The sequence below is a fragment of the Labeo rohita genome, chromosome 9 (genome assembly GCF_022985175.1).
Source record: "Labeo rohita strain BAU-BD-2019 chromosome 9, IGBB_LRoh.1.0, whole genome shotgun sequence".
Taxonomy (NCBI): Eukaryota; Metazoa; Chordata; class Actinopteri; order Cypriniformes; family Cyprinidae; genus Labeo; species Labeo rohita.
In genome coordinates this window covers 22,291,221-22,306,965 of record NC_066877.1, presented here as the reverse complement: position 1 = coordinate 22,306,965, position 15,745 = coordinate 22,291,221, and the positions used below count along the sequence as shown (strand labels likewise).

General features: G+C 40.1%; 1 protein-coding gene across 1 annotated transcript; it reads right to left on the bottom strand.

Moving 5' to 3' along the window:
• Positions 1–657: 657 nt before the first annotated feature.
• ankrd50l (ankyrin repeat domain 50-like) lies at positions 658–15,745 on the bottom strand. Its single transcript, XM_051119489.1, has 6 exons — positions 15,284–15,745; positions 12,561–12,813; positions 11,290–11,984; positions 6,962–7,209; positions 2,464–6,066; positions 658–1,765 (listed from the first exon to the last, which is right to left on the bottom strand). The coding sequence occupies exons 3-5, from the start codon at positions 11,745–11,747 to the stop codon at positions 2,465–2,467; spliced, it is 4,308 nt and encodes a 1,435-aa protein (XP_050975446.1). The 5' UTR covers positions 11,748–11,984; positions 12,561–12,813; positions 15,284–15,745; the 3' UTR covers positions 658–1,765; position 2,464.

The window sequence follows — 15,745 nt, the reverse complement described above, 5'->3', positions numbered from 1 at the left end:
TGTTCATTCATCCACTAAAAACAGTATAGACCAAAATATCGATTGTGATTTAAGAATCGATATTGGTTCATTAAAATGAGAATCTATTAAAACGAGAAATCGTTTTTTTGTTTGTTTGTTTTGTTTACACAGCCCTAGCATATTTAGTTTTTAAATATTGCGCTGTCGGCCGATAGGTTCATTATTTAAAAATAAATGTGTTATTCTAATTAAAATATGAAAATTAAAATGACGGGAAATAATAGATTATGAAGGAATTTTTAACCTCTGATACATATACATATCTGATACATATACATATGTATACACACACACACACACAGACATATACATATATAAGCAGTGTATTTTTAAGTGTACTATGATTATAACTGTTTATTTAATACTCACCAGACCAAAAAAAAAAAAAAAACTATGGTGTCATGTGCACCTCTTGACACTATAATACAACATGATAGCCTAACAAATGCTGGTAATATTTTAATGCACAATTTTCCAGAGGGTCAAGCAAACTCATACACAAACTAGCTCTTTCTCACTGTCTGTATAAGTACTATATAAACATGAGGGACAGATGTGCTAAATGATCTGTTGCATTCAAACTAAACGGGTTTGCTTCCTCCTTGTTTCCAGACAAATTTTCACACAGACACACAATATTATATACAGTTTTAATTAGTGCATCTCAATAAATTTTCACATACAAAACAGTATAAACATTATAAATTACCTATGGCAAAGTGTAAAATTCACATCTGTCTGCTGTCACACCTCCTTTAAGGTTTAATGACCTTCCATTCAAATCTAGTCATCCTCTGATAAGCATGTATAGGAGGTCATATCATCCTCCCTAACTTGCTAATCTGCTTGTAGAACAGTAACTTCTCACTTTCTTTTTCCCATCTCTTTCTGTAATTCAGTTGGAATGAAGCTTTAAAATATTAGTTTACCTTGTTGATAGGTCAACTGGTTCAGAATGCGTAATTTAAAAAAATAAGGTAAATAAGGAGTAGCAACTATGGACAAGTTTATGTTCTGAAACAAATAGTATGCCAAATGTAGCACATCTTTAAAAGACAAACATTGCTGATGACTTACACAAGTTATGTCTGGAATATAAAGCCACTAAGCGCCAGTGGCGCTTTGAAAAAGCCCTTTTTGTTTCAGCAAGTCCAAGTCTGGGTGTATCAAAGAGTCAATGTACAGCAAGTCACCTGAAAAGATGACATTGAATGTAGGATGTGCTTCAGTTTCAACAGAATTCTTATTAGCTCTTATATTTCACCAACATAAAATGAAGGTGGCACTGCTGAGCCACAATGTGTATGAAAATGAAAGAGTGAATAGCTCTTTTGTCTATGAAAAGTTGTGTCATTCATGCCGAGTTATGTGCACAAAAATCCCCGGGGTATATGTTGACTTTTGCAAATGCACAACACCAGCAAAGCAAATATCCATGAGTGTCCCTCTTAATGTAAAAATATTTTCCTGTGATTGTATGGCAGAGCATGAGAGAGTGCCAGCTGCTCTCCATTGTGACGGGATGAGGAAGAAAAGCTCTGGAATGTACACAGCTTGAGCCTTTGAACTCAGGTTCCTCTAGGCTCCCTATGTCTTCCCCTCTTCTTTTGTGCTTTGGGGTCAATGGGTTAAAGAGAGGTGGAGGTCAGTGTGTTACGACTCTGCTCTCAACACCTCCCACACACAGTGCAGTGATTACCCACACAACCCTCGCCTCCTTGAACTCCTAAATGTCCAGGTTTGCCTACAACAGACAAAGTTGTCATTAGAATTCCAGACATTCCAAGTCACAATCATAACGACTGCAGCTGAAAGCACAGTATGGGGTTCACTTCCATCTGGCATATCTGACAACCGCATGATAAAGGGATAGTTCAGCCAAAAATGAATATTCTGTCATTAATTACCCTCATGTCATTCCAAACCTGTAAGACCTTTGTGCATCTTTGGAAAACCTATGTAACTACCACGTTCAAGGCTCAGAAAGGTAGAAAGGACATCAGTAAAACAGTCTGTGTCATGAATGCGTGTCGAAGACTGACACAGAAGAGACAAAATTGTTTAATAAAGTCATTATTTTTGTTTTCTTTGCACATAAAAAGTATTCTCGTAGCTTCATAAAATTTATGTAGATCCACTGATGTTACATAGACTATTTTAAAGATGTCCTTACTACCTTTCTGGGCCTTGAACGTATCAGTTGCAGTGCTGTCTACAGTATGCAGGGTCAGAAAGTTATCAGATTTCATCAAAAATATCAAAACAAAGGTTTTACGAGTTTGGAACAACACAAGTGTGAGTAGTTAACGACATAATTTTTATTTTTGGTTGAACTATCCCTACATGACAGACACTATGGACTATGTCGTAAATCAATTAACTAACTTTACAAGACAATCAACAAATGTAATGTTCTATTCTTTGAGAAACGTAATGCCTCACCTCAGAGAGGGGTTTCCCGCTTGTAAAGTGCTGCACTGGTTGGCCCTTCAAACTGCAGCTTAATTGCCTGTTTGAGATTTAACTGGGGGTCAGTAGTTGTCATGTTAAACGCAGACTCATCATGTAAGGCACTATGTGGGGAAATGGCTGAAAGGTCAATGGTTGGAGACATAGATGTCTTTTGAATTCCACCCCAATCCTCTTTTTGTACATGGGATTGGAAGTGAAAATGTGGGTACCCCGAAGGGGGGCTTTCCCTAATATTTGTTTGTCGAATTGGGCCGTCTTGGTTCGGCATCACCCCTAAGGAGGCCATGACGTTGTTCCACTTTAGATCTACTCCTCCAGCTTGTTTGAGGTTCTTCTCCATCACATCCTCTATAATGTAAGGAGTTTTAGATTTTAAGAGGCAGTTGCCATCCCCCGATGATCCAAGCCCTTTTAAGGGTTTGTCTGAGTCCAGCAGCTCATTGAACGTACACTGTTCGTTTGTGGGACTGCTCTTGAGAACAGCCTTTTGATTGTGCCTAGAAGCTCTGCCCTGAAGACTGGCAGGATTGGAGCCAGGTAGAGGCAAGGTGGATGGCCGACTGCGGCAACGAGGAAGCGAATGTTGTTGTATCTGCTGGATGAAATTTAGGCTGTCAGCAGGCACGGTCTGCACTGTGGCCAGGGAGTGGCAGGTGGAGGAGGAAGTCTGTGAGGCAGGCATGGAGTGGAAACGCTCTGCAGTGGAAGCTGGGGAACAGGAGGCAGAAACTGAGGTTGAAGATGGAGAAGATGTGGCTGGGATTCCATCAATACCCAATTCTCCTGAACTAATGGATGCTTGAGTCTTGACTATGGCTGAAAGGTAAGAATGATTAGGAGCACCACTAGGTGTAAACGGTATAAGACCTGAGAAGGGCTTTGCGCCATAGCTTTCCAGAAGCCGCACTATTGTGAAATGACCTTGTTTTCCTGCTACCTTGACTGGGCTGCGACCATAACGGTCCACGTGGTCTGATTCTGCACCTTTCTCTAAAAGCATGGCGACTATTTCAGCATGCCCCTCCTGAGCAGCAATGCTAAGTGCTGTGGCACCCTGCTGTTTGCAAGCCAGGTCTACATTAAGACCTTTAGCCCTAAGGAGCAGCCTGCCAGCAGCTGCGTGACCTCTCCATGCTACAGAGTGCAAAGGAGGCCGTCCATCAAGATCTCTAGCATTTGGGTCAGCTCCATATTTCAGCAACAGTTCAATACCTTCCAGGTCTCCTCGCCAAGCTGCTACATGGAGTGCAGTTCGCCCTTCTGCATCTTTTGACTCCAGAGGGACACCACCTTTTTCTATGAGTCGAGTGGCCATGTCTAAACGGCCCTCCATGACCAGCAAATAAAGAAGAGGTCTTCCTTCAGCATCACGGACATCAGTGTCAGCCCCTCTACGCATGAGCAACTCCACAATCTCTCGATGTCCCTGCAGAGCAGCTGCACTGAGTGCAGAGTGTCCATCGTATGCACGATGATCGATGGGCGACTTCCGCTCCAGAAGTAGCCTGACTGTACTGCAGTGCCCTTCTTGTGCTGCTAAAATAAGAGGGCTACGACCCTCTACATCAAGCTCGCCCACACGTGCCATGCTACCTTGCTCTGTCAATATTGCACACACACTTTTGTGACCTTCACAAGCCGCTGCATGCAATGGAGTCCAGCCCAGGTCGTCTTTGTGATTCTCATCCAAACCCCTGTCCAGCAGTGCTCTTACAACTTCAACACTACCCTTTGCTGAAGCCAAGCAGAGAGCAGTGCGGCCTTCTCCATCAATGCCATCCACCGCTGCCCCCCAAAACAGCAGACGGTTAACTGTGCCAGCATGCCCCATAGCTGCAGCTGCAAGGAGAGGCGTGATAGCAGAGGGATGAAATCCAGAACTTTCATCTACATCAGCTCCAGCTTCCAGGAGGAGTTCAACCACTTCCTCGTGCCCTTCATAAGAGGCTAATAGTAAAGGCGTCATGCCATCTCTGTCCTTATGTTCTGGATCAGCACTTCGCTCCAACAGAAGGCTTACGACCTCTCCATGCCCTCGTCCTCCAGCTGCCGATGGCACACACAATGCAGCAACAGAGAGAGCAGTACGTCCATCCCCATCTGCAAGATTCAAATCAGCCCCAGCATTCAAAAGGATCTCGACTGCCTCTTTGTGACCCATGTAGGCTGCAGCAATTAGTGGAGTACGTCCCTCGCGGTCTGAGCGGTCTACTTCAGCACCATGATCAAGGAGGGTCAATAGAATTTCCTCATGTCCACCCCATGCTGCTGCTCGCAAGGCTGTTCGGCCGTCTGAATCACAGCCATCAATCTCTGTCCCCGCTTCCAGAAGTAGACGCACAGCTTCCTTGTGCCCACCCCATGCGGCAGAGCGAAGAGCAGTCCATCCCTCACTGTCCACGTGCTCCAGCAGGGCTTGTCCTGCAGGACTCTTGCTCCCTTGCTCCTGCACCCACTCTAGCAACATCTGCAGTACACCAACGTGGCCTTGTCTGGCAGCAAGCGTCAGTGCAGTCTGCCCCTGGTTGTCGTTCAGTAAAGGGTCTGCTCCACGGCATAACAGCAATGCTGCTACATCTTCAAGTCCAGCATGGGCTGCAGCTGCTAGTAAAGTCCGTCCATCTGATGGGTCTGTACGGTTCACACTGATTCCACTGTCAAGAAGTGCTCTCACAGAGTCTTCCCTCTGTAATGCTCGCCGAACTATCCTGCCACCTCCTCCAACACAGTGAACCCCGACATTGGAGCTATTGTCTGGGGAACAGGTTGCCGGGTAAATTCCACTTTTCATTAAGAGTTGAAGGACATCTTGCTGAACTAATACAGGTGTATGACTAGGAGAACAGTCTTTTCTAGCACCATTAAGAGCTGGAACTCCAGTCCACAGCAACCACAGTGCCAGGAGAGCTGGTTCCCCTTCATGGAGTCCACTGTTGAGGAGGTGGTGGGCCAGCTGGCAAGTCTCCTCTGTACTCAAACTACAGGCTCGAAAAGAGAGAGACATGGCCAAAGAAAGGTGACCATCCTTCACACAACACAGAAACTTCTGTGTGCAATATTTAACATCAGTTAACCATTCTGCGAAGCTGCTATGAAAGAGGAGTTTACTGCCCTCAGGGCCATCCACAAACAGAGATGCCAGTGCTCCCATCTGTGCTTGGAAGTCTCCAATCCCAAGGTAGAAGTCACGGCTTCTAGCAATAGTGTAGAGCTGCTCAGCTGTTAGTGGTTGTGGGGATGCCAAAAGGATATTCAGCAAAGGCCTAATATGGACAAACAGCCTTCGAGGAAAGAGTCGCTGGCAGAGCCAAAGGTAAAGGCCATTCAGTGTGCCAGGAATGTCCCGAATCTCACGAAGTCCTACTAGACCATGTGCAACACCATCTAGCACTCGCTCAAGAAACAAGAAGCAGCCACCGCTTTTGATGTGCAAAAGATTAAGCATTTCAGCCGTCTCTGGTGTAAGTTGTCTTCTCAATGGCCCGTCCTGGTCAAGCCTCCGCAGGATATATTGCTGTATATCTCGTACAGTTGCAGGCTTTCTTAAATCATCCAGACACAACCTCCTAAAACCTGCAGGGTAGAGAGGCAAGAGATAGAATCAGAGCAGTGTACACAACAAAATGAGTGACAAACAATGGTTATAGCATCATGATTTGTTAGGGCCGCACAATTGCCACCGAAATTGCCTTATGCAATAAAAAGATGGGTTTTAGTTAAATATGCAGTCAGCAGCATGTTCTGTTTGTGCAACTGTATGTGAGTTTCATTATAGTGTTTTCAGTGTCTCCGAGTGGGTTCACAATATGTATAAGCATCATGGGAAGTACTCAAGTTCACTGTATTTTTTTACATTTGTGTAATTCCAAACATTTTTTTACTATACTCCACTCTTAAATTACTATACAAGTCAACAACAGTAGCATTTGTCATAATAATTTTAACATGCTTTTAGCAAACAGTGTAGTCCTACAATAGTTGTTTCTTTCCAGTCTTTTCATCTCGTGGGCAGAGGTAAACCATGATGGTCCTCGAGGCTTTCCAAGCCAGAGTTAAGGACCTTGCATTCAAATGTGTTTATAAAGTCAAAAATATACACACAACTAGCATACAATAGATTTTAGTCTCTTCACGCTATACTTCAGATGTCATCCACAAGAGCTAACGAGTGCGTGGGACCCTCATCTCATAAGACCAGGTCATTTCATCTAGTAAAAAACAAAGCACTACAAAGCCATAATATATTGATATAAGAACAAAAAGCACAGAAAAAATGAGTAATAAGCTGTATGTTTGGGAATACTAAATGTTTGCGCGGCCATACAATGTTATTCATTTCTTTCTAAATGGGTTTCTAAACACAGAACATAAAGTCCTTGTACACAGTTTTATTTAAGATGAACAAGCACAACTCTTACAAAAAACCAATAGCTAATCATCTCACATTTTACTGTGCTTAATATTGTACCTGAGAACATCTTGCAAATGGCTTTGTTCTGGCGGCGTGCAGAGCACACCAGCAAGATCCAGGGGGGCAGGAGTTGTATGTATTTGAGCAAGAGCTCTGCAATAGAGGAACTCTGAGTGGCCGCAGGTCCTGATATTAAGCCTTCTCCAGCTCCATTACCTCCACAATACCCCGAGTCCAGTGAATCAACCGCAATAAACACAGTGTGAGCTGGTGGTGTCAAGGACAAGAGAGGCTCTAACACTGCCCTAAAGAAAAATGAAAAGAAGAAGTAGTTGAACATAATTACACATAAGTAAAGGCATAGCTTAGCAACCACTGCTAGTATCATTGTCTTTAACCACACAGACATATAACTTTTAAACTGCGTCAACAGAAGAATGGAATGGAAGAAGGAGAAGCAAGGAAAGACATATTTCTCTCAGCAACAGTGAGAGGATGAGGAATTCAGTCATTTGAAGAATTGGAACTAGGAAAGGCATGTCATCACATATGAATGAAAGTCAAGTCAGAACTAAAACAGAGCTTATCTGGGAAGGAAATGAATGCAGAAATGTGGCATTGTTTTGTAAAGAATGCAACTATGTGAGCACTTTATTTGGAATAAAATACAACAGCCTTTAAAAACCATCTAACCAACTCCAAGATTTTTAACACTGTCTAATTCTTCAGTCTTTCACTCTTTTGGCCACTTCTTCTGACTTGAGGTGTGGTTGCATAGGCATTGTGACTCAGTGTTATGGAAGCTCAGTGATTTCCTGTTGCTTCCAGGGCATACCAGTAGACAGTGAGAAGGTACTGCTTCCTTATCAGACTCACATTCACATAATCTGTGTTGCTCTTATCACTGCACCACTTCACTCTTGTATGATTGCCCTTTTAATCAAATGCTTAAATGTGATAAGATTTATGATAATACGCTTTCATCTATCCCAGCTTGATATGCAGGCAACTAAACAACTCATGGCCTGGTTTCCCAAAACACTGAGGTGCTCTGTTAGTTTGCGCATCATGATACAGCCAAAAGAATCCTGATACATAAATTAATGGCAAGAGTTTGGAACAGGACTATGTGTTTGTATGAAAATGTAGTAAAAAGCTCAGGACCATCATAATATTTTCAAATTATTTTAAAATATATTATTTTTTATGTATATATATTCCGTAATCCATCGTCAAATGTCTTTGTACCTCTGTTATGTTATTCTAATTTTCAATTTTTACTTACCTGCTTGATTTGGCCCATGGACTGTTTTTGAACTCTTTACTGATTTTATTTAATGTCATAGAGAAAATTAATTGAAAAAATACTTCACCTAATGGAAGCATTGTGTTGCTCATATTCTGTATGAAAATCAACACTTGTTTTTTTTTCAAAGTATATTGTTTTAAACAGCACAACTTATTTTGGTTAAACAGTTCAGTAATGAACTTCCTGTCTCCCGCCATAAAATATACAGTCATAAGCATGCAATGTTTATCGGTTCCTTATCTCCAACACGTGGCTCACATAATTTGTTGAGCTAATGCCCTTTTAACATGTTCACTGATCACAGCTTGAGCCGAACAACCTAATAAATATACTTCCTGACTCTAGCTATAGGCTTGGCTTGACCCCAGGAATGGTCTTGCTAGTTATAGTTGTCAAACAGAGGAGTGTTAAGAGATAAACCTGAGAGAAGAGTTTTGTGACACTTCTTATACTTCAGCTGTGGACAAAATGGGAGGTTTAAGGGTTTTGGCCATGGTCAGGCAGCTGAAGATTACAGGATTTACAACCAACCACTGATTCAGCTGGAATCATTTGCAAGTCCTCACTGCCAAAATCTGATGAAATCCAAACTTAAAACTGAGAATAGGTTACAGTTGCTATAAGTACAATTCCATTTTGTGATTTAATCTACTTAGAATACAGGAATTTTGTCTGTTTACTACAGCTATATCTCTATAGAGCTTCAAACTGATGAATATGTCATAATTATTTCCTGATGACAGAAGTTCACGTCCTGATAAAATAAACGGTCTCATCACTGGCTGACTTTTAAATAAACAGTGTTAATGATAGCTTATGTACATCAGAGAGCATGCTGAATACAGCAGGGAAAGACGTTCGCATTTTACCCCTAAACTTTTTACAATCTCTCGCAAGGACCAGAGAAAAACATCACAACAGTCTGTCAGCATGTGTGGAATGTGGGCCTGTACGTCAGATCTGCAAGGGAAAACTGAAAGAACTAGTGTAAGAGCAAACACTGAAAGAGGTTTAAAAAAAAAAAAATAAATAAAAAAAAACAGAGAAAAGTTGTCAGTGTGGCGACCTCACTGAGGGACACAAACTCCACAAACTAGTGGCATGATTCTCGGTCTTTACCCCCTTTTTTTTTCCCCTGAAGGTTGTAAATAGCGTCATCTGTCTGCACTGAATGCTGGGCTATTGTGATAACTGTGAATAGGCGTCATTATTGCGATGAGAGGAATAAATAAATAAATATATGTGGCAGCAAAGCACAACAATAGCCCCTTTTCCTGCTTTTGACATAAAGTCTTTCTGAGGGGTATCAGACGAAAATACGATGGAGGAGGAGAATATAAGGGGTGGGAGGGTTTAGTAGGAAACAATAAAAGAAACCTTGTTTAAGCAAGATGCCGCTGAGTGCATTTATATTCACAAGACTAAAAAACATCAGCTTACTATGAATAACCAGAAGATGTAAAAAAAAAAAAAAAAAAAAAAAGTGTTTACATGATTTTAAAATAAGTTTTTTTCTGGTTTTGACTAGAAAACACAAAAAAACACACACGTTTTTAAAAGGACCAAGTGAAAGTGGTGTGGATTATATTAAAAACAAGCATCTTCTGCAATGCAATCTGTTATACAAAACGTCATGAATTGATTATTTAAACTTAAAATTTCATGTTTAAAGCTAAAATGTTCTGGAGCCTGACACTCTGTTAGACAAGAAACGCAGCAAAATGTCAAAAAAGTCATTTAAAGGCCCCACTGAAGTGTCATTTTCCTTGCACAAACAATGTGAAATACAGAGGGAGTGTGTAAGGTACACCAAAGGCCTAGCTGTGAAACATCTGGGATTTCTCACAGGAGTAATGCTTGGAGAGCAAACATGAAATGCTTGGAGAACTAAAGGCTGACAGAAATGAGTTCAAAGGGATCTTGAACAGTGAGTGATTTGTTACAGAGCAAAAGCAAGAGAAAAATGTGAGAAATTCAGAGAAAGGAAAAAGTGGTTTTTAGAAGTACTGAAATAGTGAATTTGTAAGGTTTAAAATCTATATTAAAATGTTACAATTTTCAATATGAGACTGAGTAGATAATGAAAAATCTACATTAAAATGTTACAATTTTCAAGACGAAATTGAGCAAGTAATCAATGCAAATTAAGAATTATTAATATGGCAGAGTTACATATACACCAGTCAAAAGTTTTTGAACAGTAAGATTTTTGTATTTAAAATAGCTGTTCTATATTTTAATAAATTTTGAACTGTAATTTATTCCTGATTTCAAAGCTGAATTTTTAGCATCATTACTTCAGTCACATGATCATTCTAATATTCTGATTATGTTGAAAACAGCTGAGCAGAATTTTTTCAGGTTTCTTTGATGAATAGAAAGTTCAGAATAAATGCTGTTCTCGGAACTAGAACTCTTTTGTAACATTATGAATGTCTTTATTATCACTTTTGATCAACTTGATCATCCTTGCTAAATAAAAAAGTATTAATTTCTATAATTTATCCTCCCCAAAAAATGATACTGACACCAAGCTTTTAAATTGTACAGTGTATAACGTTACAAAAGCTTTTTATTTTAGATAAATGCATATCTTTCTATTCATCAAATAATCCTGACAAAATGTACTCAACTGTTTTAAATATTGATGATAATAATAATAAAATCAGCATATCAGAATGATTTCTGAAGGATCACGTGACATTGAAGGCTGGAGTAATGATGCTGAAAATTCACAGGAATAAATTACATTTTAAAATATATTCAAATAGAAATCAGTTATTTTAAATTGTAAAAATATTTCAAAATTTTACTGTTTTTGCTCCGAATCAAATAAATGGTGAGCAGAAAAGACTTCTTTAAATAAAACATTACTAATCTTACTGTTCAAAAACGTTTGACTGGTAGTGTATTGATATTGCATAGATATTTGAGGATCTTATAACAATACCTTTGTATTTACTCATTACATTTAAAAAATAATTAACATACTTCATTCACATAATTTTCCTACAGAAACTCTGAAACTCAGGTTTTATCAAATGATGATAACTGACATTGTGATGTACAAACCAACCTTTTAAAAGTGTCATCCGGTTCTTTTTGGCAGTGTACGGGCTCCAGGACAGCAGCAATAGCAGCAGTGCTTATCGCTTTTACATAGTCTGGTCCCAGAAGTGGACTTTCCTTCAGCTGTTCAACCAGCCCCAGTACAAATCTCCACACTTCAATACTGCCCGCATGCTCTCGCTGGCAATAGTGCCAGGCCAAACACCGTGCTGCCAACCCCGCCGCCCTGCATGCTTCTGACTGGGGCCAAACCAGTTCGGTGAGGAGGGCTGTCTTACCCGTGCCCGGGCCCCCAGTCACTAGGACCCCTGGAGAGACACGGGCAGTTCCCTCCACACTCTTGATGGCGTCTCGCCCCTCTAGGCATCTTTGTAGCTTCTCGAGGGCCCATTCGCGGCAGTAGAACCGCCGGCCCCGTAACAAGCTGGGTAACATGCTCCTCATCTGGCCCTCAGGATGGACCATGAGGATGTGCGTTCTTCCATAGTCCGAAGCAGGTGGCTCTCGGGATCTCGGGAACAGCTTACACTGCAGTTAGCACAGAAAGAGCAGTGGGATTCGGTTGGGCTGTATGCAAATGCTTGCTACAAAAAGGTTTCCGGAATTGAGAATCAGAGAGAGTGTCCTCAGATGACTGTTGGCTGCAGGTGTGTTTGTATTTTGCAATCCCGTAGGTCCAAGTCATGCTGCTAGTCAGAAGCCCTGTAAGACAAAACAAACATAAACCTTGAAGAGAAGGGTGTAATTCGGTTGATGTTTAAATACTTTCTCCTAACCCAGTTCAATATACAAGTCATACTAATAATACCTTTAATGCAAGAAATGCAGCTCAAAGTGCTTCAGAGGTCTACAGTGTTTACACTATTCACAAGATAAATCTGTGAGTGGCTTACTTTATGAATGATTTTTTGGCATAGGCTACTGTAATGTAAATCGCATGGAATCTGGTGCGTTTAGCCATTATGCTCCAAAAAACGTGGAACCAGTCATTATTTTCTCAATTCCATTTGGTGATGCAAGCAGCACAGAAATTACACACTTCACCTTTAAATGAAAGCTTGGCATTTAACTCAGCCATGACATGTGAGAAGGAAAGGTTGAGAGAGAAACAGAAATAGAAAGAGGGGTAGAACATATCTGTCAAACTCCCATGAGAGCGCGAGTTCGGATATGCAAGTGAGTCAAGGTGCTGACCCAACCCTCAACGTAAACTGTCCTAAGTAATAAAGAAATAAAGTGAGATCGAGACAGACAGTAAGAGACGACACAAAATTTTACCTTTGAAATGCGCTGTTTCACGTTTTCTCCATGGCAGTGTTCAGTCTCGCCTTAAATGTATCACTCTCTCTTCATGTCTTTCTGCGACTTGTTTCTTCCTCCTCACAGGTCTTATGGTTTTGCTGGACAGACTGAAATCTACTCCTCCTTTCGCATATTCTCCTCGGCTCCCAGCTGCTTACCGGTTTTTCTGGTCCTTTATCTCCTCCCCTCCTGCTCCTTAACATGTCAGGGCATGAAGTGAAATAGCTGACTGCAGGAAAGAGAGACAGCGCAAGAAGGAAAGAGAGAGAGGGAGAATGAGCGAGGGAGGAGTTAGGGTTTGGGGTCAAAGTTTAAACACAGATGCATGATGTCATATAGTGTTTCTCTTTCTTGCACGCTTTCTTTCTTTGTCTGCACGCATTCTCTTAAGAGCGAGAACTTGTGGACAGGATCCAGAATGTTGCTCTAAATATACCTCACATGTCTGCAATTCATTAGAAGCCATAAAACAAAACAGAAGTGCCTTCAGTGAACAGCAACCTCATTACAACAAATACAGTGCTGACAGTGTATTTTTTTGCATGATGTCTAAATCAACAACTAACTAATCAACAACATATGGTTGGGGGTGGGGTGGTGTAGTGGTTAAAGATACAGGCTGTCTGCCCAGAGGTCGCAGGATCAAATTGTTACGGATGATCCATGAATCCTCTAACCATTGAGCCCTCGAGGGAAGCGCCCAACCCAAGATTGCTCCAGGGGGACTCTCCCTGTAATTACTGTACTGTGGGTTACTTTGGATAAATGAGTCAGATGAATAACAAGTAGTTAAGTAATATATGCGTTGTCAGCATGCACAAGTGACACAGGGGTCTATCTAAAATAACAGGCTGAAAAAATAAAGGTCAAAAAATAAAAAAATATAATAATTACCCTGAGTGTATCCGCTGGCTTTCCAGACTTCTAAATATATTGACATGTTTACCTTCATTTTATTAACAAAAATGACTTTGCTGCTAATGGCAGATTAAAAGTAAAGATCACAGATTTACCACCTTATACAAAGTATATAAAGATGCATTGCCAAGACAGCCAAACTGGATACTACTCATAAGGCTCATGATATAGCTATATATGATATATATAGCTGTTACTTATTATCCCTCACCTGCTTATAATTACAGATGTGACAAAAACCACTCATATATTTTCCTCTGAGTTAGAATAAATGGGTTGTTGACATGAAAAGCCCAGGAGTGACAGCACTGTGTGTGGCTTACTACATGCAAAAAAACATTATCAACAGCAATTTATAGTTCTTGTATACATACTATGAACTCACATAAATTAAAAGTGTACATGGAATATTCGTGCATGGCATTTATTTAAAAAACTGAAAAGGTGATTAAAATGTGAAAACTGAACTGTGCTCAAAGGATAAGGGTATTTTCAGGCTGAGGCAAGTTGTTGCTTTTTATTGGGGCATGTTGTCACATGTTTTCATGCTATATACAGTATACACTATTATCCTTTTTACATTTTATTGCCTCAGGATTTGCTTTGTGTTTCATATACACTACCAGTCAAAAGTTTTTGAACAGTAAGATTTTTAATGTTTTTAAAATTAGTCTCTTCTGCTCAACAAGCCTGCATTTATTTGATCCAAAATACAGCAAAAGCAGTAACATTGTGAAATATTTTTACTATTTAAAATAACTGCTTTATATTTGAATATATTCAAAAATGTAATTTATTTCTGTGATGGCAAAGCTAAATATTCAGCATCATTACCTCATTCTTCACTGTCACATGATCCTTTAGAAATCATTCTAATTTGCTGTTTAAGAAACTATTATTATTATTATTATTATCATTAATATTTAAAACAGATGAGTAATTTTTTTTTTTCAGGATTCTTTGATGACTAGGAAAATCCAAAGATTAGCACTTTTCTGAAATAAAAAGCTTTTATATCATAATTTTGTTTTCTGAGCAGCAAATCAGAATATTAGAGTGATTTCCGAAGGATCATGTGAATGGAGTAATGATGGCAAAATTTCACCTTTCAAATCACAGGAATGAATTACATTTCAAAATATATTCAAATAGAAAACAGTTATTTTAACTAGTAAAAATATTTTACAATTTTACTGTTTTTGCTGTACTTTGGATCAAATAAATGCAGGCTTTGTGAGCAGAAGAGACTTCTTTAAAAAACATTTAAAACCTTACTGTTCAAAAACTTCTGACTGGTAGTGTATGCTTTGCTGTTTACGTTTTGTTGATAGAGGCTGTTTAAAGATAAGTTTTAATGTGAAAACAACTTAAGTTCAACTGCATGTTTTGTTAAAGTTAATGTGCATGTCATTTCATGTCAAATAATCACAGGTAAAGTTACAGTTGGCTTGTGTTAAAAAGGAAACGTTAAAAAACACTGATCAGAATCTTTTCCTTTCTAATATGGAATAACATGCATTACGTTTATTATGCTACAGGCTATTAATCACTTAGCTGAAGCTTTTATCAAAATGACAGGTTCAGTCCCTCCTGTAGTAATCTGAGGTTGAACAAAAACACACCTAGTTGACCTCTACAGGTGAACCTATCACCTTTTAGTCAGTAACCATTTGTATCCATTAGGCTACACCAAGTCTAACTAAGTTCTGTGAGATAAATGATCCAGAAAGCCAACACAGGAACACAGATTTTCGCAATAAAAAAAGGTTTAGAAACCTTACCTGCACACTCGGTTTCCAGCGTTCCGAATACCGTTTAATTGACCGGAACCGGAGACTCTGCGCAGGTTACAGGTACCGCATCTTCATCATTCTGACGCCCACCACACTACACTTGGACAAGAACCCGAAGCCTTTGAATCCCTCACGACACAACGGTACAATTAAATAACCTGTTCGTTTCTTGTCAGCATGGCAACAGAGTCCACAGTATCGCTCCACGGCACATCTGTGGTCGAATCCACGCACTCAGACGCGTTGGTTTGGTAGTGTGTAAGGTAGATGTTTGGTTAGATGAAGCGAGGGTTATTCTGCGTCGTGTCCGTCGATAATTCTTGTGGGCTTGCACAAACGCAAATCACTTAATGTCTGCAAAGAACAGCGCAGATCACACGCTGCTCCCACCATGGAAGTCTGTGGCAGCTCTAAGTTTTCATGCATCTTGATTGGTTTATTCCGATCGTC

Bases quoted from the DNA above. Each gene is read 5' to 3' on its own strand.
- ankrd50l (XM_051119489.1), bottom strand. From the start codon at position 11,747: ATGGTCCATCCTGAGGGCCAGATGAGGAGCATGTTACCCAGCTTGTTA. The intron at 7,210-11,289 runs GTTGGTTTGTAC...ATTTTTCTTTAG, and splicing joins CCGGATGACACTTTTAAAAG to GGCAGTGTTAGAGCCTCTCT. The intron at 6,067-6,961 runs GTACAATATTAA...TCTACCCTGCAG, and splicing joins CATTTGCAAGATGTTCTCAG to GTTTTAGGAGGTTGTGTCTG.